The 27736-nt window shown below is 43.3% G+C and overlaps 2 protein-coding genes across 4 annotated transcripts in view; one reads left to right on the top strand and one right to left on the bottom strand.

Annotated features, from left to right (window-relative positions):
- AVEN (apoptosis and caspase activation inhibitor) overlaps positions 1 to 27736 on the bottom strand; it is a 190215-nt gene that overhangs the window by 124115 nt on the left and 38364 nt on the right. For all 3 annotated transcript variants that reach the window (XM_070053965.1, XM_051822123.2, XM_051822122.2), the window contains one exon: positions 10949 to 11126. In XM_070053965.1, coding sequence (XP_069910066.1) covers positions 10949 to 11126 — 178 coding nt within the window. The remainder of the gene's footprint in view (positions 1 to 10948; positions 11127 to 27736) is intronic.
- LOC108178276 (H/ACA ribonucleoprotein complex subunit 3) lies at positions 20879 to 21191 on the top strand. Its single transcript, XM_051822128.2, has one exon. The coding sequence runs from the start codon at positions 20941 to 20943 to the stop codon at positions 21133 to 21135; it is 195 nt and encodes a 64-aa protein (XP_051678088.1). The 5' UTR covers positions 20879 to 20940; the 3' UTR covers positions 21136 to 21191.

Raw genomic sequence — 27736 nt, 5'->3', positions numbered from 1 at the left:
AATTCCACCAAAAAAATCAAATGAGTTCATGGGCATTGTGTTTTATATTGTAATTATGCATGTCAGTACCACACTGGATATTTTAATGACAGCCCCATTGTTGATGGTGGCATTTCAAATATGACTCACAGTATATCCTACTCAACAGTTTTCTTTATCTATAAAACACTGACTTCTGAATAGTGGTTTATCACTTTTTAAACAATGCTACATGATGCATACCCTACATTTTAAAAAGGCAGGTATTCTTTCTAACTCAACAGTTTGTTATTTAAAAAACAGGAGGTTCCAAGAGCTTCAATCCCACTTTCTCAGAGCCATGTAGCTAGAAAGGGGCAACCAGAATGAAGAGATCACCTGAGACTCATCATCTAATGTAAAATCTAATCAATCCATCCCGCTACCTGAACATCCACGCTACATTCCAGTTATACTTACTCACACAAATGACCTTACAATCACAATCCTGAAGTTATAACTGCCCATGTCATAGCCTCTGAATTTATCCACTAAGATTTTTTAAAGGTCTATTTATTTATTTGAAAGGCAGAGTAACAGAGGCAGAGAGAGAGAGAGAGAGAGAGTGAGTGAGTGAGTTCCATCCACTGGTTTACTCCCCAAATGGCCACAATGGCTGGAGATGGGCCAATCCAAAGCCAGGAGCCAGGAGCCTCTTGTGGGTTTCCCAGGTTGGTACAGGGGTCCAAGGACTTGGGCTACCTTCCACTGCTTTCCCAGGCCATAGCAGAAAGCCGATCAGAAGTGCAGCCAGGACTCAAACTGGTGCCCATATGAAATGCAAGTGGTGCCCACATAAAAGCCGTTATGCCAAAGCACCAGGCCCCATTTCAAGATTTTTGTTTTGGAAGAGGTTCTATATTAACCTTCCTTGCAGACTTCACCAAAAAGAATATCTTCCCAGAACAAAGTAAAGAGAACCAACTTCCACCTAAGTATCACATTTATCTTATTTATTTCTTCTCCATTCCAGTTCCTCTAAAATTAAGACTTTTTTTAAGAGAATTGGGAGTCCATAAAATAACCAGAGAAGAGCTACACAGAGGAACTTGCTGAATGCTATGTAGACTGTAGCGCTCAGATTTGATGAAGCAGCCAGTTAGGCATTTGTCAACCAAAATATAAGTTAAACCCCCAAAAAAAAGATTCACTAACATCTCTCATTTAACTATTTCCAGTAAAAACAATTGAAATTAACTAATAATCTTCATAAACATTCAGTCCTTAGTTATGGTCACTGCTAGTGATCCTTTGGCTCAGCAACTGGGGACTGGAACCAAAAATGGTGATGTCAAAAGCAATGACTGCTCTGGCAAACAAAATCTATCAATCAAGTATCACTTTGGTGACTTTAATTTACTAGGGAAAACATTTTTAAAGGAACAGATTAAAAGAAAAAAGCTGGGTACCTCTGAAGATGATAAATTTCAAAAGGTTAAACCACCTAACAGGTTTTAACTTAATAGAAGCATCAAACAAATTCAATGGCAGAGCTCACGGAAACAAATGAAGATAAAACTAAATTTAAAATATATCCCAAGAAACCTCTTTCAGAATAATACATCTCTGTGATGACTGATGAGTACAAAAAATAATGAAGAATGAAGAGACCAGTGCTGTAGTGTAGTGGGTAAAGCCACCGCCTGCAGTGCCAGCATCCCATATGGGCACCAGTTCAAGCCTCAGCTGCTCCACTTCTGAGCCAGCTCTGCTATGGCCTGGGAAAGCAGTGGAAGATGGCCCAAGTCCTTGGGCCCCTGCAACTGTGTGGGAGACCCAGAAGAAGCTCCTGGCTCCTGGCTTTGGATTGACGTAGCTCCAGCCGTTGCAGCCGTCTTGGGAGTGAACCAGTGGATGGAAGACCTCTCCCTCCCTCCCTCTCTCTCTCTCTCTCTCTCTCTCTCTCTCTCTCTCTGCCTCTCTGTAACTCTACCTTTCAAATAAATAAATAAATCTTTAAAAAAAAAATCACGTAAAGACAGTTCCATTCATACGGAAGGCTTCCCTAATGACATTACCTTTGGTAATATAAGGGTCAAGTATAAAATATTCAAATTAAAAAAAATTACAAAAAACACTTAAGGGATCAGTATTTCCAGAATTTACTATTAAGTCTGCCAAAAAGTTTATAGACATCCCTGGCGCTGACCCCTGGTATAAAGACACAGACCTCCCAGTACTTTTCAAGACTACTTTACAAAAAAGAATGAAGAAGTTATCAGAATGAATTGTAAGCTAAATTAAGAGCTAAACAAAGTAGTCAGCGCTGTGGTGTAGTATGGCTGCCACCTGAGACGCCAGCATCCCATGTGGGCACTTGGCTGCTCCACTTCCAATCCAGCTCCCTGTTAATGTGCCTTGGAAAGCAGCAGAAGTTGGCCCAAGTGTTTGGGCTCCTGCATGCACATGGAAGGCTGGATAAAGCTCCTGGCTCCTGGCTTCAGTCTGGCCCAGCCCTGGCAATCGCAGCCATTGGGGAGTAGATGGAATATCTCTCTCTCTCCCTATAATTCAAATAAATAATAAAATTTTAAAAAGGTGAAACAAAACAAGCACTGACAATGCTGAAATGAAATTTTTAATTGGATGTTTGCTGAAATTTTTAAGTGATTTAGACAACCAGAGTAGATCCTCACATCTTTTCCTAAAAGAGCAAAAGATGGGGGCAGGCATTTGACCCAGCAGTCAAAAATGTCTATATGCCCTGGTTCAAGTCTCAGTTCTCAGTTCTAGCTTCCGATTCCAGATTCCTGCCAATGAACCATCAGTTGCTGCCTCCCAAAATGCACAAGTGGTTGGGTCCCTGCCACCCCTGTGAGAGGCCTGGACTGAGTTCCCGGCTGTAACATGGTCCAGCTTCAGCCACTCTGAACATTTAAGGAGTGACCCAGTGAATGGGAATGTCTGCCCTCCCTCCCTCCCTTTCAAATAAAAGGGAAGGAAGGAATAATTCTACTTAAGGAAGAAGCTAAAGAAGCACTAAATAACGCCAAAGAAGCCAATACTGGCAACCTACAGCTAAAGAACAAGGAAGATATATACAAATAAGAGGAAAGGTAGAAACAGAAAGAACTAAAAAAACTCAGAGGATCAGCAAAGACTCCCTCAACAAATGGCAACTTAAAAGTCTGATTTAGAAGAAAAGGTAGTGGGCAACAAAGCAGTCCAGGCTGGGCACAGTCCAGTGGGCACAGTGCAGTCTCAGGGTAAGGAAATCAAAGTTAACAGTGATGAAAAACAAGGCGCAGCTGGACCAGTAAATACACAGCAGAACCTGCACAGCAGAGCACAGAATGGAACTGGACACCAGCAGGGTGGCATTCACACAGATCTTCAGCTACTTTTATCTTTCTGAGGTTTTAAAACAACTGAATTAGGTCCACTTCAATATCCAGTTGTAAGAAAGATTTTGTTATAGAAGTTGACTTTGGTTATCCAAATGAAATTGTTTAATAACATATGAATAAAGTTCTGTTTGTGTTTTGTCAGGTAATTCAAATATCAAAGGGAAGGTTTCTCCTCTAAATTGCCTCTGTAGTATGAGACTACATCACTACAAACTATATACCACAAAGAAAAACTGGCCAAATCAGTGAAGGCAAATGTACCCTCCTGATGCATAGGAAACAAAGGTTCAAGGTTTAAAAGTGTAGGCTATTAGAATATCTTTTCAATTTCCCTTTCAAATTGCTGGCACAGTACTACTGAAATCCTCCCCCAAATTCAACTTTCCATCAAGTTACACTGAATAAGACATATAAGAGCTTTCAATGCAAACATGCATAGATAACTGTGCCGGCTTAACTGTAAACTAAACAGTTTAATTTGCTCCACAGAGCTAACAGACTTGCACAAAGACTTTCCCATGTTCACCTTCAACACTGCTCCAGTGCATTCTACTCACAGCTTCCTAACTCTGGTTCTCAGTGGCATCCTCAAAGCAACCGACAGTCAATATGGCACGAATTCAGTGATTCACCACTTGGGAAAAAAAAAAGTCAAGGGCAGAAGAAAATCCTTAAACATCTAAATTTTAAGGCCTAACAGTGACAGCAGGATACCATTTCAAAGCTCTTGAAACACAACTGAGAACTTCAAGAGTACTGTTCAGACAGAAAAGCTGAGGCTTGATTATCTGTTTGAATCCTACAAGCAGCTAAAGAATCCCAAACCCACCAAAAAAAAAAAAAAAAAAAAAAAACACAACTCAAACAGAATGTCTCACTCCCACACCTTCCACTGTCCATAGCCAGAAACTCAATGGTCGGACTTGGTGACCCAGGCTGAGTGCAGGAAAAGGCTTCTCCCAAAAGGGCTCCATTTCATTGGCAGAAACTGAAATTCTATCCTTACAAATCCATTTTAAAGACTTACTCCTTTTATGCAGAGATTTGTAAAAATAAAATATGTGAATAGGTAAAACAGATTAATGATTTGAAGAACTATTCAGGCAACATAATTAGCCAATATCTGGGCCAAGAAACAGGCTACAAATAACCAGCCCCACAGCCACCAGCTACTTTGTGCTCCTCCCGGGTCATTCCTCCTCCTCATTCCCCATGTACAGGTGACCACAATCCTGACCTTTGGAATAACCGTTTCCATGGTCTTAATTTTATCATTTCAACACACATCCCTAAATAACAGCTTACCTTTCCATGTTTTTCCTTTATATAAATACAATTACACGGAGGTAGTCTGAGTGTACGGTGTCTTTCACTCCATGTTAGAGAGTTTATCTGATTATGTATTCATTCTGCTGTCTGTGGACTGGAGTAGCTTCCATTCACAGCTCTTCTGAAGAATACAGGCCTGAACAGTGCACACACACATTGCAATCTCTCTAGAGAGCCTTCCGGGGTGGCTTATTCAACTGCATCTTCAGCTTTACTGGGAAAAGGCAAACTATCTGCCAGATTGTAGCGACAGAAATTCTCTAATTAGCAACCTTCAAAGTACACTGCAACAATGGCAATTCTCCTTAGGTAGTACACATTAAGCAAGGTGTGCTTTCAGCAAAAACACTGAGTCGGAAGCATACGCACAGTGCAACTAATTCTGGAGGGAGAAATGAAGTATAAAGGACAGTCCACATCAGGTAGCCCTCAGCTGAGAAGACAAACCTGGATCACAGTGCACAGGGAGGGCACCGGACACCCTTGTGGGCACATGGCAGACAGGTGAGGCAGAGGAAACACTATGACGTAACCTCATACCACCAGCTTCTCCATGCTTAGATTCAATCACAACACTGGTAGCCAATCAACAAGCTCAAGCACCAATGATATACCTAAAGCTTCTAGCTTCTCAGAAAAGAGATTTAAATTTTGTCAACTATTCCCACGTAGCATTCAAGAAAAATGCTATTAGATTGGAACTTCAGCAAATACAGATAATTCAGCTTCTATCAAAAGGAACTTTAGATAAGTACTGAACCTATAAACCACATTTACATATTAAGCAGAACCAAAACCAAAGAATCAGTGGTTGCTGGCACATCAAATCCAGCACTCTTACTTTGCCACATTCTTGTTTTCATACAGAGAAAAAGAAATTGCCTAAATTTACACAGAAATGTGATGCAATAGATTCAAATCCAGCTGTTTGTGAGGCCTGTTCTTATATTAAACTGCTTGGCCCAAAGAAAAGTTACCATATCACAAGCCACACTTAAATGACTTGTTGAAAAAAAAGTCAAAAATTCCAAAGTTGAAAAATTGGTTCTAATTTCAGTTATGTTGGTACTTTGATAAATTATAAACTAAATAGAAAATGGAATCCAAAAGGTTATATATGCCTTAGAAGACTAAAATACAAAGCAATTATGCTACCTTAGCAACCAATAAAATTGAACACCTCAGAGAACAAAGCAAAATTTGAACTTTGAAGGAAAAAATATATAAAGAACATTTCTGTAATCTTGGGGAAAAAATTGGATATTTCAAGGCATCAAACAATATAAGCTGGGAAGGGGCACTTGGCCTACCAGCTAAGATGCTGCTCGGGACACCTGCATCCCATATCCAGGGCCTGGCTCAGGTTCCAGCTGTTCTGCTTCTGGCTCCAGCTACCTGCTAACGCACATCTGAGGAAGCTACAGGTGATGGCCCAAGTAGTTGTGTCCCCGCCACCCACATACAGATGTGAATCTCCATTATTTCACTGTCTGCCTTTTAAAAATATTTTATCTACTCATCTATATTTATTTGAAAGACAGAATTAGAGAGAAAGATCAAAGTCTTCCATCTGCTGGTTCACTTCCCAAATGGTCACTTCCCAGTGGACTGGGCTGGGCCAGGCCGAAGCCAGGAACCCAGAACTCCAACCAGTCTCTCATGTGGGTGACAGGAGCCCAAGTCTGTGGGCCATCTTCCTCAGCTGCCCAGACGTGCAGCAGCTGGGATTCTAACTGGCTCTCCAGTGGGATGCCAGCATTGTAGCTGGAGGCTTAACCTGCTGAGCCACACCGGTCCCTCCCTCGCTGTCTTTTAAGTCATTAAAATAATTTTAACAACTTTTAGAGATAGAAAATGACAAATTCTATGACATTAAAATTTAAAACTACGCACAGAAAGTCATCACAAAAGTAGAAGCAAATCTCATATTGGAAGATACTTACAAAGACGAACTTCCAAAGTACCAAGATTATATTTCCAACATGTAGAAATCAATTAGAAACAAACCAGGGGGATGATCAAAGAATGGGGGCAGGCACTTCACAGCTCCAGAGTAACTATGGAAATGCAAAGTGAAGCCTCCCAGGGCCACTAAGTCCAGGCTTCTACACACATTACCTCACCACCATCATCTGCAACCCCACCAAACATCTCAGCACTCAACAGTCTCCGCCTCCCACCACCACTTCCTACCTTTCCAACTCACTCTCCCTTGACACCAACACCTCTGTACTGCCCTCCACTTCCTCTCATGCCTTCACCTCCCTCCTCAACCCACTAAAACTGTCAGTCTTTCTCACTATCCTTTCTCCCTCCATTGCACTTCCCCAGCTAAGCTTTAACCGGGATTAACTCCTGCTCTCCCATTCCTCTCTGCCCACATCCACAGCGTAGAACAGTAATGAGGGAAAGACGCAGCCACCCTCAGCTGAAATTCGTGACAGGTCACCTCAAGTGGGCCTGTGGGACCCGCCACCCAGTGACCGTTTCTCATTTTCCTGTTTCATTCACTCTCCCACTCCCTGCGCAACTGTTTCTTACCTTCTCCTGTCTCCTCACACTTTGAACACCTCTTCTTTAACACTCATTCACAGCTTATTTCACGGAGAAAACTAAACCCCTATTCCTTGCACCCACCTCCCTGTATCTATGCCCATGTATGCTGCCTTTCCTCTGGTTGCAGCTGAAAAACCGTCCAAGCCCCTAGCGATAGGCAATCTGTCTACCTGTCCAATATATGCTATGACTGTATATGGGTATCTATCTATTAAAGAACATAGACCAGAAATTCAATGCTCCCCACATTTGCCCTCTTTCCAGGATCTTTATCATCAAGTCAATATGTAGTTGTTCCTCCCATCTTTAAAAAAAAAAAAAAAAAAAAAGTCTTGAACCAATTCCCTCCAAGCAGCTGATTCTTCTCCTTTCCTTTCTTAACTAACTTCCATAAAATTAAGAGTTGTAAGAGTTGTTTATACTTGCTGTCTCAAATGTCTCTCCTCTTACCTTCTTTTTAAATTTAAGAACTTATCCCACCACTCTACCAAAGCTGCACACTTGAAATCACCACCAGTGCCTCACATGGTTCGACTCAATGATCAGTTCATCACCTTCGCCGCCACTGGATGCAGATCCCTCCTTCTCCCCCAAACCCTGCAGTACAAAAACCTCGTCTCCCCTCTAGCACTCATGCTCAATCTCCTTTGCTGGTTTCTTCTCATTTTGCCAACCCTTTAGACACTGTGGTGCCCAGAGGTCAGTCCTTTTCTAAGTAATAACCCCTCAGTCAATGCCTCCATTCTCATGACTTTCAACATCATCAGTAGGCTGGCAACACCCGGTATGTACCTCAGCCCAGACCTCAACGCTAAATCCCCAGCAGCCTTTATCCAACAGGCTTCTCAATCTCTCCTTGTGCATCTTGTGCTGGGTCTACCCCATTTGCCACTGCAGATCTACCCCCTCCACCCTGCTGCCCTGAAGGTTAACCTATGTGCATTACAGCAGCAGGCTGCCCTTCCTTCTGCTCCCAGCAGGTTAGGTTCATGGAAGCACCGGCAGGAGACAAAGAGAAGAGTGCACAGCTACAGGACTCACTCCTGATTCTCTCCATGTGGGGTCGTCTCCACTGGCTGTGCCTCCTGACCACAGGTGGTGATGCATCTTACAGGCAAACCCTGTGCAGACAGACTCTCCTCGAAGTTCCAACAACAAAGGATGGTTACGATGTGGTGCTCCTCTCCAAGCTTTTCCTATAGCCTACTTATATCTCTGTAGTGACTCCCTTTGTCAAAACCTCCTTTCAATTATATTGAATAAGCCACCTACAAAAGCCCTTCAAACCATTCATGGCGCAGGGAGGGGGGACTAATTAAAAGTTTATTTTCATACAAAAAAATTTTTGGAATTCATGTATACAAGGAGTCTTCAACAAGTTCATGAAAAATTATGAAAAAGCTATGCGTGTATTTAAAAAGATTTTTGCATCAAAATAAAACTTTTGTTCTAATTCCATTTCTCCTCAAGCTTTCTAAAGAAGCCTCGTATATCCTACAGGAATTCTGGCTGACAGGACGTTTGATTTGCATCGCAACTTTAACAAGCAACACTAAACTCTTATATAGTTTACCCATTTACTTATAGACAACTCCTTTCACCTTGCTATTCAGGTCAAAATCCCCGACATCCTCCTATCTCTCAGACCTACCTATCTGCAAGCCCTCTCTGCTCTCCCCTCAACAAAGATCCAGAACTCCACCATGTTTCGTCAGCTCCCTGGCTATCACCCTGGCCCAGCCACCATCACTGCTTGCCAGGATTATTGCAACACCCTCCTAGCTGGTCCCCTTGCTGCCAGACACTGTGTGGGAACTGTCTTTAGTTCGTTCCAGCACAGCAGAGCAACCCTGCTAAAGCATTGCTCGTCTTCAGTACCCTCCAGGGCGACTCATCTTACTCGGAGTAAAGTCCGCATCTCTAAGAGTCTACAGGTTTCCAGGAGATTTGGCCACACAGTGCTTTTCTGCCACGCTGCCTTCCTTGCTACTCCCTCTGCCTGTAACATTCTCCCTGCAAACACCCTCAATGCCTTCTCCCTCACCTCCTCAGACCACTCCTCAACGCCACCTTCTCTGGCATCCTTTTGTTAAACTACAACAGCTCCTCCTCACAATATTTCTGTCCTAACCAATTACCACCACTCACCATGTTATATGCTTTCTTTTTCTTTCTACATCCACTCCACGAGGCAAGTGGTTTTGTCCCGTTCCCCACTATAACATCAGCCTCTAAAACAGCGGCTGGAAACAGCAGCCACTTAAATACTTGTTGTATGAACCACAATCAGATACCATCCAATCGACTGGTCACAATTAAAAAGTCTATCAGTACTATGTACTGGCAAGAGTGGGGAACACTAGGAACTCTAGCTCATCTCTACTTTGAGAAGCCATTTGGCAAGACCTAGCTACGTGTATGCCATCCAAATGGCCAACAAATGTTCTAAAATACAGAATCATTCCAAAGAGTGCAGCAACCTATGTAAGGGAAACGTAATATTTTGTCATCAAAGAACAAACTCTACCTCTCAAAAGCCAACCATATAGCAACCAATACTGCAGCACGCATGGAGAAAGCAAGGCAGCCCTTCAACACTCCCGCTGTGGTGAGAGTAGACAGACAAGTAATCAGCAGAATAGGGAAGAAATGTAAGCACATATCAAAGTATGACAGCCACAACCTTCGAAGAAACCACAAGTAAACAAGACACTTAAGAAATCAGGAAGCAAAGACAGACCACAAGAAAAATACACAGAACCGAGCCATGTGCCAGGTTATAAGTTACCAATAAAATGCTTAAATAACCAAAATCACAAACCAGTTGACATGCCTGCTGCATTAGACTAGAATTTTTAATTGCCTTCAAACACACAGTATCTCTTATTACCAGATACTGACTACACAATTGGTTGAATTAAATCCACAGGTAGCACACAAGCTAATTTCACTGCATTACCCCAATTTTCTCCTTCTAGATCTTCGGGCAGAAAGCCGATAAGAACTGTAACCGACCAGTCCACATTTTACCTTCATTCCTTTCTCGGACCTAGAAGAAAACAGCTATTAAACCCCCTAATTGGCCAGAATGCAAGGAACAAGAGGGCAATACTCCCTTGACTGGCAAGTGGAGGATTATTAGCCCTGGTGCAGTCAATATCTTGAATGTCATCTCCAAACCTCTATCTCAGGGGACTATGTTACATGTGTCACCTACTCATGTGATAATGACACCACACTGAACTTTGTGCTCTGACTCACAACTTAATACTCTGCCACTTCTTTCCTACTCAGAAGTGCATTCCACAATGCCGGAAGAGAAAGCATCACTTTTTGAGTACTGTTCTGGTGCAGGCAGATGAAAAGCAGAATTTAACAGCAACCTACAGTTGTGGGAAGAGGGAATTCAAAACAAAACATTTTCATTTTATTTCTCTGTTCCTCACATCTTCATCCTTTAGATCTTTTTAAACTGGCAAATATCTTTGTAGGTAATTGTGGGTCATACACAATTGTAAGGAAATAAGAGATCTCTTGTACACTTTGCCCATCTTCCCAGTTATAAAAACATAATTTCAAGAAAATGGGGGGAAAAAGCAAAAAACAAAAGAAAAAAATTTAAAAACCATAATTTCAAAGTAAGAGGGATGTCTATGCAGCTTTAGCTACACGGTACCACATGCAACCAGAATTCATACCTGCGGAGCTGAGGAGGACGCTGAAGTCTGTCCCCCTCTGAGACTCTCCTCCTTCATTATTCACCTCTTTTTCACTATCTCGATAACGATCCCAGTTAGAGACGATCTTCCTTCTAGAATAATTTCCCTGCTCATCATTCTCTCCTCCGTAAGTCTCTGTATCGCTGTCATCTTCAACCTGCAATCATTAGAGACAAATCAATAAGCAGGCAGTGGAAATCTCGACCTCAGTAGCCTTGAGAGTTTAAGAAAAAAGGACACAGGTTTCACAATAAAGAGCAAATTCATACAGCAAGTTGTCTGAGAATATTAAATAGTATTTTGAGAGAGTCCCATTATACCAGCCTCTTCTTTCAGGGTAAACTCTTTTGATGAGCATGGAGAAGGAAAGCTGGCAAGTTCTTGTCTAAATATTTGTGTAACTGATATCTACAAAATCAGTCCCTTTCTTTTTTTTTTTTTTTTTTTTTTTTTGACAGGCAGAGTGGACAGTGAGAGAGAGAGACAGAGAGAAAGGTCTTCCTTTTGCCGTTGGTTCACCCTCCAATGGCCGCCACGGCCGGCGCACCGCGCTGATCCGTTGGCAGGAGCCAGGTGCTTTTCCTGGTCTCCCATGGGGTGCAGGGCCCAAGCACCTGGGCCATCCTCCACTGCACTCCCTGGCCACAGCAGAGGGCTGGCCTGGAAGAGGGGCAACCGGGACAGAATCCGGCACCCCGACCGGGACTAGAACCCGGTGTGCCGGCGCCGCTAGGCGGAGGATTAGCCTAGTGAGCCGCGGCGCCGGCTATACAAAATCAGTCCCTTTCAATCTTAAGTCAACAGTTGTGTCATGTAGTTTAAATAAGGCTGTCAGTCTTAAATGCAAGGGGCGGTAGGACCAATATCAATTCTGCCTTTCGATGCAGATTTTTACGGACATATTCCATAAATGTGCTTTATAAGCTTATATATGGGGACCCTGCTCAGAGATATTTTAGAAAAGAGTTTTCAGCCTTGGGCAGTAAAAGGTTAAGACAGCAAACAGGAAAATCCAGATTATGAGAAATTCTAAGCCATTAAGGGCTCTGTTTCAACACAAATTGCAAGGGGAGGAAAAATGGCAGGGGAATGGGACAGTCCTGTAGTCAGAAGAGCCGACCAGGACATCACCAGTGTCATGTAGAGAACTATGTGTGCCCCGATTCAGACAACCCAGCCAGAGAGAAGAGTCACCATGAGACAACCGGAGAAATGTGGGAAATGACTGCATGTTTATGTAAATACTGTGGATTTTGTTGACTGTTTGTTTGGTATGATTACTGATGTTGCCTTTTAAGTGTTTTCACCTTTTGGATATAACATGAAACTCTCTAGGGATGAAACCATAACAACATGTGGGACTGGCTTCAAAACAGAGGGTAGAGCAGGACGGCGGGGAGAAGTGAAATAAACTGTGTGACAAAGTGGCTGAAGCAGAACTGCTACACGGAAACTCATTCTATCTAATTTTGCATGAGTTTGAAAATTTCCATAATAAAATACCATATTTTTTAACAAGAGATATCTGTGGAATCCAAACAAATTTTAAAGAAATGCCCCAAAGATTATAAAATCCTTATTTAAAAAGTGTATTAGAAAACATATCTGTACAAAATGTATTAGTATGGACTTTTGTTTTTTAAAAATAAGCATAAACACACAAATAGATCATATGCCTTGCAGAAGAGTAGGAAGAAATGATAAGCAAAATCTAAAATAAAAACCCGACATTCCCATCACCCCAGAGTACCATTAACAACTTAGTACATATGCTTCCAGGTCTTCCACATATTTATTTATACATCCTTTTTTTCTGTAACCAGGTTTTTAAAATTACTGTTTTCCATCTCTCCATTCCAGTAAGTTTCATTTCATGTACCAAACTATTTCCAAATTCCTCTACCACTTGAATTTTCCTGTACAGCTGATTTTTCCAGACCACAATCCAATTCAGGACTACACATTAGATCTAATCTTCCCTTGAAATGTTTTGAATCTAGCACAGTCCCTAATTTTATGGCACTGATTTATTGACAAGGCCACGCCAGGCAAAACGGGAAAGAAGCCATCTTCTGTGTGGTATTATTTGTAGATTTTTTAAAATCTTATTACCTATAAGCTAATCTAAAAGAAATCAAAATGCTCAAAGTTAAACATTTTCTGGCTCAGGTACATCATAGATGGTGCTCTGAGCCTTACGTCACACCACATCAAAGGGCAGGTAAGTGGATGAACCAACATGAGTCATGCCAGGATGGGCCAGAGGGCCTGGGTGATGAAGTCTGACCCACTCCCTGTGCAGATGTGGTCCCATTGCTTCACACAGGAAGTGTAGGTATGGTGTTATTTTGGCTCACTGTAAATTTTCCCAACAGCCACTCACCTAAGAAATTTACCTCTAGTCAATATCTTTATCTCAATCAGGTTTCAAGAGCTTTTGTGATATGATGGTGTAACTGACCTTTCAAGATCACTTTCAGGCCTCAAATACCATAAAAACTTCCTTGTCAAGCCAAAAACACAGCAATCGACATTATAATATAAGGACTGCTGGTTTCCCTCCAGTGTGCAAGTTTCTTAGAACCAGAAGATGCTGGCAGCCTAAACACTATGTGACTGGATGAGATCTGTCTTACAAGTAACAGATAAATTTTTTAAACATAACAGACATCAGAAACATTTTAAAGAAAACAGCTTTGTAACTGAGGAAAATCGGGGGGTATAGAACTAGAATGAAAATACTAGCAGGATTTAATCTGGGAAAATCCAATATTCTCAGGTTGGTCCACTGGGTAAATACAATTCATGGAGGGTTCTCTGGTTAGCATAAACCTTAGAACATAGCCATGAAACAGGGCAAAAATATAAACCTAGGCAAAATAATTATCTTGGTTGGAAAGAGCATTATGATCTGAAACACCTGGGGAGCTAACACAGCGAAACAGCACGGAAACGGAAGGCAGGAGCCCTACATGGAATTAGTGGGCCTTCCACTGCATCACGTAACACTTACCACATATTAGGGTAGGCTGGGTCTCATACAGATCTATGACTCACTAATCCCAGATCAGCACAATCATCGATCTAGGATCTCATTACCCAAACACAAACACAGGGATGAGAGGACCTGCCATTAGCCTCCACAGGAGAATAGTCCAAAGTGATCAAACCCAGTTTAGAAGACATCTGGTATAGCTTGAAGAAAGATACACCGATCTTAACAACTCCTTGAGATTTCAACTTTGGTACATCAGGCAAAGATCTGGGACAAAACACAAACAGGCAAGGCTTTAAGATGCCTTTAAGAGAAAGAACAGAGCAAACAGGGAAATACTGATGAAAGCAATGTGAAAACTCTAAATACAAGGGCATCATTTTTCTGTTAGACTCATTACAAAATTGGTCTGGTAGTTATCAATGTATTTCATACTTGGCCATTGGTCATTGGTTGCAGCGTTCCTAAAGTAACAGGAACCCAATTAGGTTAACAAGCTAAAGATCCATTATAAGATCAAACTACTGCTGGGCTATCATCTTCAACAATGTGCACACACAAATACACAAATACACACACACACACACACACACACACAGTCCACTTAGTACAAAGTCAGATTCCCAATGGGAAAAAAAGGTAGCTTGATGTTTTGCAGTTCTTCCTATAGCCAAGAGTCAATTTCACTTCACCTACCCTGCAGAATGGAGATGAGAAAATTTATTCCATGACTACTAATTGGACAACAGTGTAGCATTCTCTAGAAAGGAAGGGGGAAGAGGGGGAAAGGTCTTCCTTTCACCGTTGGTTCACCCTCCAATGGCCGCTGCGGCCGGCGCATCGCGCTGATCCGAAGCAAGGAGCCAGGTGCTTCTCCTGGTCTCCCATGCGGGTGCAGGGCCCAAGCACCTGGGCCATCCTTTGCTGCCTTCCCGGGCCACAGCAGAGAGCTGGCCTGGAAGAGGGGCTACCGGGACAGAATCCGGTGCCCCGACCGCGACTAGAACCCGGTGTGCCAGCGCCGCAAGGCGGAGGATTAGCCTGTTGAGCCACAGCGCTGGCCCGTATCACTTCTTAATTCACCTCAAGTAATAGCATTAAAATCACAGTCAAGAAAAGAAAATAAGAAAGAGTAGACCATCAACTTCCCACTGACAGGGACTGACAGGACAATTCTGTACTCTCACAAGAGTCAGCAACCCTGCCACACACACCACAGAACACAACTGAGGCTATGTTCCCTGCCACTTTTTGTTTCAACCAATTTTTATTTACAGAATGTAACTCTTCAAAAAGATACATTCCTTCATTTTATCAGTGGTAAAAAGTCTTATTAAACAGAAACAAAGCCTAAACATCATCAAAACAAAGCCTAAACATTAAAAGTGTATGAACATAGAACACAATATGTAGTTTTTACTTAGGCAGTTACGTGAATGAGGCTGTTTTTAAGTTTCTTCACTGACAACTCCGTTTTAACCACTGAACAAATTGTACTTAACAGTAGTAAAAAATTTAAAAACTCAAATTTAAACATGAAAATATGGAACAAAAAAAGAACAGGAAATATTTTCATTACCAAACAGGTATACAAATTCACAGACACTCAAACTTTCTGAGGCATATCAAAACACCTACATCTAAGGTTGCATTTATTTGCAAGGTATCAATACATGTTCAGTGCTAAGACTATCTGTTGCACTTACAGTATACACAAAGCAGCATTAGACTACAATGGTTCAAATCTGAGACACAGATTTAAGCTTTATACCACAACTGGCCAATTCAACATTATAGCTAATGCAGTGATTTTTCTTCTGAAACTCAATAAGCAAGTTATCATTTGAGCACATGGAATAATGCCATGTCTTCTTTATAATAGTAAACTTTAAAATCCAACTAACTTCATATCATGAAAACTTCACCTAGCTGTACAAAAGCTCCCAAATACAGTAGTCATCAAGTTTCTTCTTTGTAGATTCCACTAATTTATAGTTATGTTTGTACAGATAAATGCAGGACACTACTCCAGATTACTGGGAACACAAATGTCAGTGCGTCTCTACCTGTACTTAAGTACGAGCACACCACAACCACAACCATGGCAAGTCACTGCCCTCACACGTCCTCCACTGCTTCCAGGGTTCCTTTCCACATCACAGAGCTAATTTAATGGATACCATCAGGTCTTAACCTCTCTGCGAAAGTTCCTTTATTAAAAATTTTGAAATTTAACTAGTGGAACATGTACAGTCTCAATAAGCTAGTTTTAAGATTTTTAATTAAAAATTTTGAAATTTAATTTTAAATAAGTCTCAATAAGCTAATTTTTAGTTTTTAATTAAAAATTTTGAAATTTAATTTTAATTAAAAATTTTGAAATAACTACCAGAACATCTACAATATCAATAAGCTAATTTTTTTCACTAACTAGTTCCAATACAAAATGTAATGCTTTAAATTTTTATAGATACTTCATTAAAATGATTAAAGGTATCTAAAAATGCCATTAGTGAGTAAAATATTAACCAAAAAAAATGACACTGAAAGTATTTTTGAGACTTTTCCTAACTAGAAAAGCTGTGGAATTCATAATGAACACGGATACAACGACACTTCAACCCTGCTGTTTTACAACATCAATAATAACAGTAAATGCAAGAAGCACAGAGAAGAGCAGGATTTCAGGAGAAAGAGCTATAAACACTTAAATTTTAGATGCCTCAAACACAAAAAGGTTCACAGCACTTATAAGCGCTATCATTTTCATCCTGTAATTAGTTCAAAGCTTTATTTCATTTCTAATTTTATCCAGAAATCAAAACCTAATTCATTACATGATGCATCTTATCAATTTCAGTTTTCAGGTATCAAAGTCATGCAAACTCAAGTGTTTTCTTTTGTGGCAACACCACATTTATGGACTGAGCTTCAAAGACAGAAAAAATTCATTTAAAATAACTGATGCACTCTTCTGCCCAGAGACATAAGGACTAAGACTTTTTTTTTTTTTTTTTTTTTGACAGGCAGAGTGGACAGTGAGAGAGAGAGAGACAGAGAGAAAGGTCTTCCTTTGCCGTTGGTTCACCCTCCAATGGTCGCCGCGGCTGGCGCACTGTGGCAGGCGCACCGCGCTGATCCGATGGCAGGAGCCAGGTGCTTTTCCTGGTCTTCCATGGGGTGCAGGGCCCAAGCACTTGGGCCATCCTCCACTGCACTCCCTGGCCACAGCAGAGAGCTGGCCTGGAAGAGAGGCAACTGGGACAGAATCCGGCGCCCTGACCGGGACTAGAACCCGGTGTGCCGGTGCTGCAAGGCGGAAGATTAGCCTAGTGAGCCACGGCGCCGGCCAGGAGTAAGACTTAACACTGAGATCACACAAGTGGTATGTAATAAGAGAAGGGGAAAAAGGATGGCCCAATGTAATTTCTTCTTTTTAAAAAGATTCAAACACAGATTGCGTTAATATGTGGCTAGATTCCCAGTAATAAGATATTTTGAGATCTAAAGAACTACAGAAGAAAAACCAGAGTAAGTTCAATTTCCCTGTTGTTTTCCCATAAATGTTCCTGTTGTTTACTCTGGATTTGCCTTGTACTTTTACTGGGAGACTTTTTGCCTTCACCTTCTTTCATGGCGATGACCCTGTTTCTGTGTTTCTCTGTGTAACACATCCTTAAGCGTCTTTTGTAAGGCTCGAAGAGTGGTGACAAATTCTTTCAATTTCTCTGTTATGGAAGGTCTTTATTCCACCTTCACTTATAAGTGAGAGCTCTGCAGGGCACAGTATTCTGGGCTGACAGTTTTCTTCTCTGAGACTTGGAATATATCTCGTCATTCTCTCCCAGCCTGCAGGGTGTCTGATGAAAAGTCAGCTGTGAGTCTGATTGGACATCCTCAGAGTAATCTAGCGTTTCTCTCGTGCACATTTTAGAATCTTTTCTTTATGTTTTACTGTGGAGAGTTTGACTACAATGTGTCGTGGTGAGGATCTTTTCTGATCATGACTGTTAGGAATTCTATGTGCTTCCTGTACTTAGATGTCCTTTTCTTTCTCCAAATCAGGGAAGTTTTCTGTAATTATTTCATTCTAAAGGCCTTCTACTCCATTGTCTGTTTCCGCACCTTCAGGAACTGCTAAGATCTGTACATTGTGTTGTTTGATAGTATCCCATAAATCTCCAACACTGTTTTGTTTTGTTTTGTTTTTTGGTCTGACTGTAAACTTCCCACAGATTTGTCTTCTGACAATCTTTCTTCTGTTAAGGCTTTCCACATTTTTTATTTATTCTGTTGAACTTTTCATTTCCAATACTTCCCTTTGATTTCTCTTTAAAATCTCAATTTCATGGGGAAAATGTTCTTGACTCATGTCACATACGGATTTCTTTAATTTGTGGATTTGCTGCTGATTACTTCTGGGTAATCCCATGATCAGTTTTTTGAATTCTGTTTCCAGCATTTCTTCTATCTCTTCATTCTCACACTGTAGTATTGAAGTGTTGTTGTGTTCCTTTCAAGGTGTCATGTTGTCTTCCTTATTCTTGTTTCTTGAGTTGCCTGGTTTATATCTGGGCACGTGTGGAGATACTTGTTGTTTTTCCCCCCGTGATGGCTTTTATCTTTGCACTATGCCTCTGTGGATTAGTGGAGTGTCTGCTCTTTTAGTGAATACCCTGACGCATGTGCTGGGTGTGGCCAAGGAGCTCTGTTCATTGCTCCAGGGTGAGGAGAGTGTCCAAGGTGACACCCAAATTGAGCATGCTAAGTCTTTTTTTTTTTTTTTTTTAATCAGAGGGGAGGTTTAATCTGCTCTGTGGGTATAGTCTCAGGCTCACCTTCTTTCCTCAATGGAGACCAATGCCTGGTCGCCCCAGTGGGACCAACATTTGTTCACACTGCCACAAGAACCACACAAAGGATCCATGCAGTCCTCTTTGTGTGCATGGATCCCACAGCAATGACCCTTGCCAGGGAATCAGGGAGCCCTGAACGTGTGGAGCCACCCACAGTGACCGCCCAAAGACCCAGCCACACGCTGCACCCTCCCACACAACCACAGTGTTTTCACAGTCCCAGCACACAAGGCTCCCACATTCATGAGCACCCAGTCCCTGTCAATGCTCCCAAACTCAGGTGTCTCCTCTTGGCTGCTTGCTGGGGACGAGGACACCAGCTGCTGCAGCGGTTACCCATGTACAAAGTGGCCCCACCCTCTCAGTTTGTTACAGGACCCCAGTGCCAGGTGGTTGGGGAGAGAAATGTGCCCCCTTCTTTTCCCTCTAGGCTGGCAGGTACACTGTCCCCCACAGGACTCCACGCGGTATTCACGCCAGGCTCTTGCCACAACTCTATCACCAGCAGCTTGGCTGCTGCAGTCTGGTCTTACCGCATTCTCCAAAGCTGGTGCTAAAGCTCTCGCTGCTGGGGTCCTGAGCTGTCTCTCCCCGTAGGTCCACAACGTCCCTCTAATTTGTGTGCAGTTTTCTTTGCCCTTTTTTCCCTAACTCTTCTGACACTGCACTCTCTCCAGGTTTTGTAACTGTCTTCCCCTAGATTACAGCAGTAAGCTCCCTCCCTAGTCTACCACCATCCCCTGCCACTTTCAGTCAAGACCCGCTTTTCCCCCAGTATCCAGCAACACGTTCCTCATTTTTGTTTGTTTGTTTGTTTGTTTGTTTTGGACAGGCAAAGTGGACAGTGAGAGAGAGAGAGAAAGGTCTTCCTTTTTCCATTGGTTCACCCCACAATGGCCTCTGCACCACGCTGATCTGAAGCCAGGAGCCAGGTGCTTCTCCTGGTCTCCCATGCGGGTACAGGACCCAAGCACTTGGGCCATCCTCCACTGCACTCCCAGGCCACAGCAGAGAGCTGGACTGGAAGAGGGGCAACCGGGATGTTCCTCATTTCTGAGACCTACCCAACTCTTCCTTTAGTGTCCATATTTCTAACAGTCACTTCTAGCATTTGCCTCAAAATTCTTCTTTTACCCATTACACAATTCCACAATCAGTTGTACATTTTTAGTATTTGTAACAGAACCTCAATTCCTGGTACCAAATCAGTACTAGTTTCTTAAGCTGCCATAACAAAGTATCAGGAGGTAATTATCACCACATGTAATCTGGCTTTGTAACAGAGTGACTGTAGCAAAGGTACCACAGAAAGAATACGGAGCAGAGCTGTGCAGAAACAATGTTCCTGCACATCATTATAATTAGGTTAGCACAAATCTGAAGCAGATTCTGTTAAGTTAAAACATATGGTAGGCTTAGAACAATCATTTAAAAATTACTAAAAAGTACACCATGGCACACTGGGTTAATCCTCTGCCTGTGGCGCCAGCATCCCATATGGGCGCTGGTTCTAGTCCCAGCTACTCCTCTTCCGATCCAGCTCTCTGCTGTGGCCTGGGAAAGCAGTAGAAGATGGCCCAAGTCCTTGGGCCCCTGCACCTGCATGGGAGACCAGGAAGAAGCACCTGGCTCCTGGCTTCGGATTGGCACAGCTCTGGCCATTGTGGCCATTTGGAAAGTGAACCAATGGAAGGAAGACATTTCTCTCTGTCTCTCTCTCACTGTAACTCTACCTCTCAAATAAATAAATATTTTTTAAAAATGACTAAAAAATCTACAAAAACATTAAAGCAATTTAAATGCTACTTTCAAAATATTTACTTAATGTAAAAGAAAGCAGCAAAGAAAGAATTGAGGAATAAAATATGAATATTAAAAGGGCACAGGAATATCTAATTATATCAATAATATTAAATAATATTAAATGTCAGTAGATCAAGGAATGCAGTCAAAAGGTAGAGACTGGCAGAATGCATAAAAACAGATCCAAACCATATGCTGTCTATAGGAGACACATTACATTCTAAGTTAAAAACAGCAATAAAAAGCCATCCTATGGGGCGAGCACGCAAGCGGCCGGCGGGGCTGCGTGTGGCGCAGGAGCCGCGCTGCGGGTCGTCATGTTTCTCCAGTATTATCTCAACGAGGAGGGCGACCGGGTGTACACGCTGAAGAAGTTTGACCCTATGGGACAGCAGACTTGCTCGGCCCATCCTGCGCGCTTCTCCCCGGACGACAAGTACTCGCGACACCGCATCACCATCAAGAAGCGCTTCAAGGTGCTGATGACCCAGCAGCCGCGTCCTGTGCTCTGAGGGCCTCCTCCACCGCCTGCTGCTCCGCAGAGGCTCCTTGTAAAATAAACCAAAAATGCCCCCTCCACCTTGGCCATGAAAAAAAAAAAAAAAAAGCCATCCTATGTCAAGAGTAACCAAAAAAGCTAGCTACAATGACTAAATAAAAAATCAAAAAGACATTAAGAATTGTTTTAAGAAAGTTGTTATAGAATAATGGGTCATTCAGAAAGATACAACGATTATGAGCATACAAATATATGCTCTAACAGAAACCCACAATTTATGAACAAAAAATTAATTTAAGGCAGAATCCAAGGTTCAAGGTTAGTTGGAGGGGCTGGTGCCATGGCATAGTAGGTTAATCCTCTGCTTTCAGCACTGGCATCCCATATGGGTGCTAATTCTAGCCCCAACTGCTCCTCTTCCAGTCAAGATCTCTGCTATGGCCTGGGAAAACAGTAAAATATGGCCCAAGTGGTTGGGCCCCTGCACCCGTATGGGAGAACAGAAAGAAGCACCACCTAGCTCCTGGCTTCAGATTGGCGCAGCTCTGGCCGTTGCAGCCATTTGGGGAGTGAACCAATAGAAGGAAGACCTTTCTGTCTCTTTCTCTCTCACTGTCTATAACTCTACCTCTCAAATAAATAATAAAAATCTTCAAAAAAAAATTAGTTGGAGACTTGAACACCCAGAATTCAAGGTTCAAGATTAGTTGGAGATTTGAACACCCCACTCTCAATAATGGCTAGAATAACTAGACAAAAGGGATAATATGTATGGCAGGACCAGTAAAAAGACTTACTTCATTGGGGTAGGTACCATGGCATAGTGAGTAAAGCCAGCATCCCATATAGCATTGGTTCAATACCTGGCTGCTCCACTTCCAATTCACCTCCCTACTAATGCACCTGGGAAAGCAGTGGAGGATGGCCCAAGTGCTTGAGCACCTGCACTCACATGGGAGACGCAGAAGAAGATACAGGCTCCTGGCTTTGGCCTTGCCCAGCCCCAACTGTTGCAACATTTGGGAAGTGAACCAATATGTGAATTATCTCTTGATCCCAGAACAATATATATAATATTTCACGGATCCAAAATGTTGTGGCTGCTAAGAAAGGGGATAAAAAAAAAATGCAGACTACTCAAATTCAAGTGTCCCTCCTTGAGAGCAATATATGGAACATGAAGAGGGGGAGGGAAGTGCAGGACCCCAGGAAAGAGAAGATGGTCTCCACCCTCAGAGCAACAGCTCAGTGGCTGCTCTCACACCACCCCCTTCCTGCTCCAAGTCCTTGAGTCTTCATCAGCATCGATCTGTTTCAGACGTGGCTGGAATGGGCAGCATACAAAGCCAATGCATAACCATGTGCTGGCAGCCCACACAGGGACAGGGATGGGTTTCTTATGGTAAAGACCTTGAGAGTTCTACACTTGGACAATTTAGGGGTAGTCTGGGAAATTAGACTGGAGCAATCTTGATTGGACTAATAGTGATCTTAAACTATGCTTCGAGGAAGTCGTTTGATAGAGTCATTGCAGAAATGGGGAACAGACAGCAGGAAAATCCATTTCCGTTATCTGCTTTAGAAATTGAGCTTCAGGTACCAATGCAGGCTTCTGCCCCGCTTTAAACACATGTGAAAGCGACAAAGTTAATCAATCTTGCAAGTCCCAACTCTCACGAAAAGTTCTATCAACAAGATTAATACCAGCAACTTCTCTAGTAAACAAGGTACTAAATGGAACGACAGGAATTCAATTTGTTTCTTGATGCGGCTGTGAGCTAACAGAAAACGTAGTGTTTTGCTTTGTTGATCTACTTAATACAGACACACACAAAATAAAGTGATGCAACTAAACAGTCTACAAGTGAAAAAAATGGTCATTTGTTAAATCATTCCATTGGAAGGTTACATATACACAATATCAACCTTTATATGAAGAGCCTGAGGACTCCTGGAACCCTGAGCTCAACCAGGGCCACTGACACACCTACGCATTTCCCTGAGGAGCAGTGACTCTTCAGGGACACCTGTCTGTCCCTTTGTTCCATTTCCTTTGGAAGGTCACTGCAAATGCTTAATGCTGCAAGTGGCCAGGTTTCTTCCTGACTCTGTCTCAGTTAAAATTTCATCTCCCTTATCCGCTAGCTTGGGTCTTGTTTCCTTGGTTACTCAGGTTTTAACGTCATCACCCACCACCACTGTCCACAAAAAAAGAAATTCACATAGCATTAGATAGCTGTTTATCTGCTGAGATACTCCTAACACCCTCCAGTCACCAGAGGAAGAGAACTTAATTACCAAGGACAACTGGCCTGCTGTGTCCTTGGGTTCCAAGTTCAGGGATCCAACCACAAACGGAAAACATTGTTAAAGCTGCATCTGTTCAGACCATGCACAGACTTTCCTTGTCATTATTCCCTAAACAGGATGAAATAACTATTCACACCGCATTTACATTGCAGCAGGTATTGTAAGTGCGCTAGAGAGGATCTCAAGTATACAGAAAGAAGGACTGCAAAGGTCACATGGAAATGTGACACCGTCTTACGTAAGGGTCTAGAGTGCCGGCAGACTTTGGTATCCGTGGGAGGTCCTGGACCCAATCCCTGCACTGGACGCTGAGGGATGGCCGTAGGCAATCACTGAGCTAGAAGGAAATGAGACAGCCCTGGTCCCACCTCTGCCTTTCATCAAGATCACGCAGAAGCCACAGCTGACCAGTCCATCCCATGCCTGGTGACCTCATTACTCCTTCTTAGTCCTCCTCACTGTGTGTCCTAAGTTGCTTAAACTCCCCAGGACCCTGTGAGTGACTATACCCAAAATTTACTCAGTCTGCTAAGCACCCCCTCCCTACTGCAATTTTTTTTTTTTTAAATGTATTTGAAGGTAGAATTACAGAGAGAAAAGGAGAAACAGAGGAGAGGGAAATTTTCTATAGAAAATTTGCCTACTCCCAAATGGCCACAATGACTGCAGCTGAGGCAGGCCAAAGCCAGGAGCTTCCTCTGGGCCACCCATGTGGGTGCAGGGGCCCAAGGACCTGGGCCACCTCCACTGCTTTCCAGATACATTGGCAGGGAGCTGGATCACAAGTGGAGCGGTTCAAGTCCCAGCACCCATATGAATCCTGGAGCGCAGGCCGTGGCTGAACCAAACGCACCACAGCACCAGCCCCTGCAAATTTTTAAAAATATTTTAGAAGCACTCATCTCGCTAGTTTCTCTTTGGGACTTACTTCTCTCTTTAAATACAACTCTATGTGGAACTTATTTTTCTACCTGCCTAGCCTACAGCATGTCTATGTAAAGAGCACAGTTTCTGTTCCTTATACTACTCAATAAGCGTTCCCTGAGTAGCTACTGAGTGCAAGGCCCTGGGAACACAAAGACAAATAAGACAAGTCCCTAGGCTTGAGAACTCACAGGCCGGGGCAGGGGCATCAGACAAGTTAGCGTACATCTTACTAGAAAACATCCGAAGAAGCACAGGTGTAGTAAGCACATCCCAGGCAGGCATTTGGCACAACTGCTAAGAAACTACCATACCCCATCTCAGAGTGCAGGGGTTCGAGACGCGGGTCCTCTCCCAATTAGCTTCCTGCTAGTGTACACTGGTGATGGCGCCAGTTCTTGGGTCCCTGCCACCCACACAGGAGACCTGGTCTGCTTTCTGGGCCTCTGGTTTCCACACGGCCGGGCCCCAGCCCAGCTCTCGGAGGCACTGGGAGAGAAACAAATGGACGGAAACTGCCTTTTTGAGTGGCTGTACTCAAAATGGACTCACTATGCTAAGCACTTTAACAGGGCCTCCTCTCCCGACTGCCAGTTTTTACTATAAAATGCCAGAAGCAGCCACCTTGCAATCCCCAGCAACGGCTGCCGAGTGCAACGCTGGCACAGCACAGCCTGAAGCAGCTGAAGAATTTAGGCAACTCTCACACTAACTGGCCAAAGCTCCTTTGCCCCAAAAAACCACAAACCTCACTCTCACGAAAACCTGCTGGGGGCAGGGGGAATGCTGGTGATAGAATCCAGATGGGGCTGGACATGAACAATGAAGGAAGAGAGAGGGGTCAGATGGGGAGGGGAGAACAGCGGATTTCAGAAAGTCTGCTGTGCTTTGTGTTTTATTTGAGAGGCAGTGAGAGTGAGCTCCATCCACCGGTTCACTCCCCTAAATGACTGTGACAATGTCTGGCTGGGGCTGAAGTCAGGAGTCAGGAGCTCAATCAGGTCTCCTAGTTATCCAAGCCATCACCTGCAGTCTCCCAGGGTCTACGTGAGCAGCAAGCTGCAGTCAGGAGCAAGGCTGGGGGCAGGGGGGACTGGGAACAGACCCTGCGACATGAGACACACGTGTCTTGAACCACTCGGCCAAATGCCCACCCCAAGAAATTCGGTGTTTTTACACACACTTGAACGACAGAAGAGAGTGCTCCGGAGCTGAGGCCTGTAAAGCTCTCCTTGGCAGTGTCTCCATTCTAGGGGTTCAGAAACACAACCCCAGCAAAGATGAGCAACAACAAGGGACTGAGTCAAATCCCTGAAGAGCTGTTAGAACAAGGATAGGAGGCCGGCTCACTAGGCTAATCCTCCGCCTTGCGGCGCCGGCACACGGGGTTCTAGTCCCGGTCGGGGCGCCGGATTCTGTCCCGGTTGCCCCTCTTCCAGGCCAGCTCTCTGCTGTGGCCCGGGAGTGCAGTGGAGGATGGCCCAAGTGCTTGGGCCCTGCACCCCATGGGAGACCAGGAGAAGCACCTGGCTCCTGGCTTCGGATCAGCATGGTGTGCCGGCCATGGCGGCCATTTTGGGGGTGAACCAACGGAAAAGGAAGACCTCTCAAGGATAGGAGACTCTGTGAGAAATTCCACGAAGCTTCCACAATACAATTTCACCATGTAAATATCTAACTAGAAACTCCACCCTGTCCTTAGAGGCTAAGAATTGAAAAGAATAGCTGTCAAGTCCTGCCCCTGCTCAAACTTCAGTACAGTGCATGAGGAAAAGGGGGTGGGGAGCCCGAGAAGAGAGGACTGGTAAGGCCCTCGGGGAGCTGCCCTCTCAGGTTCTTGATCGCTTCCCCACGCGTGGTGTTCTGCTCCGGAGAGTCTGCTGTTCCTCAGCGGAATCCACAATCAGTGCTAGCGTAATGTCTTAGATACAATTATTTTGTAAGATACTGCGGCATTTTTTCCAATGTACACAAGTTCAAGAGACTCTTGATTTTTTTAAATGCTCTTTCCAAGCCTCAAAACTAGATTTCATGGTGAGTGTCCTTTTCTGCTCTTTGGAGTAGGCTTTCCTGCTAGTGTCTTTACAAGCCTTTTCTACAGTATATATCCAAGGAGGCGAGCTGGAAATTTGGTTGGAACGATACCACTGCCCTTAGAGCATCTTCATTCCGGTTTAAGGCCCTAGGCTGTGGAGACGAGCTGAGGTCAGAGAGGGCCTTCACAGCAGAAGCAGAATGACAGTCTCCTAGAACGCAATCCAGCGCTTTTGCAAACATGGCTCTTCATTAAAAAAAAGTTTAGAAGCAAATCATTCCCCATTTAAAAACATTTCAGTTTCTGAAGCTTTTATGAAGGTGCTCCTCAAAAGTCATGACAACCAATGGGAAAAGGAAAAAAAAAAAAAAAAAGTCTATCAAACTGTCAGAAGAAAGGTAGCAACCCAGGGAATGACAATCCAAGAATCATCCGATTTGTGAAACTACCTTTCCTACAGCAATGACACCATTTTCTAGCCCTTCAGAACTCTTTCAATTATCTCATTTAAGTTCAACAAAGTCCTGGAGGATACACGGGACCTTACTTTCACGTACTCAGGTGTAGACACAGACAAGATACACACCAAACACTCACGGAGCCACTCCAAAAAACTTACTAACTCCACAAGTGAGCATGCTTCCGACCCAAATACTTGCTCACATTAATACTATTCAGAATAGTCACTGAAAACTGCAAGGTTCACAGAAAAGGGTGTTGGGAAAATTCCTTCCACCAATTATAGTTAGTAGAGTTTACTTTAGCAAAGAAAACAAAGTAAAACAAATCAGACAGCTCCCACAACCTAAGCAGGGTCTGCGCATTCCAGCCAACCAAGAAGTCAGAAAACACTGTAAGGACAACAGAAGTGCATCATGGGACATTTAGTTGGCTACAGCTTAGACAGCCAGCCAATCAAATTGTCACAGCTTAACTAGTTAAGTGTTTGCAGCTTCATCAATTAACTGCTGGGTCTTTTGCAAGCAGCCAGCTAAACTCAGTACTTAGATTAAACTCTGTAGTGATTGGTCTGTTTGGTTTGTTCAGGTGCTCTATCCAAATCCATGGCCTCCTACAAAACTCCATGGTGAGAAGTCACTTACAGGTAACAGAGATCACAGTGAGCAGAGGGCTGGGAGCAGCAGGGCAGCAGGTGAGGCTACTCGGATGTGCTCACCTCATATGAGGGCTGGCTCGAGTCAGCTGCTCAGCTGCCCATCCAACTCCCTGCTAATGTGTCTGGTGCCCTTGAAGTAGCACAAGACAGCTCAATTACTGGAGTTCCCACCAACTACGCAGGAGACCTGGATGGAGTACCAGGCTCCTGGCTTCAGCCTACCCCAGC

This window comes from Oryctolagus cuniculus, chromosome 12 (assembly GCF_964237555.1).
Source record: "Oryctolagus cuniculus chromosome 12, mOryCun1.1, whole genome shotgun sequence".
Lineage (NCBI taxonomy): Eukaryota > Metazoa > Chordata > Mammalia > Lagomorpha > Leporidae > Oryctolagus > Oryctolagus cuniculus.
This window is presented reverse-complemented; position numbering and strand designations above follow the sequence as displayed.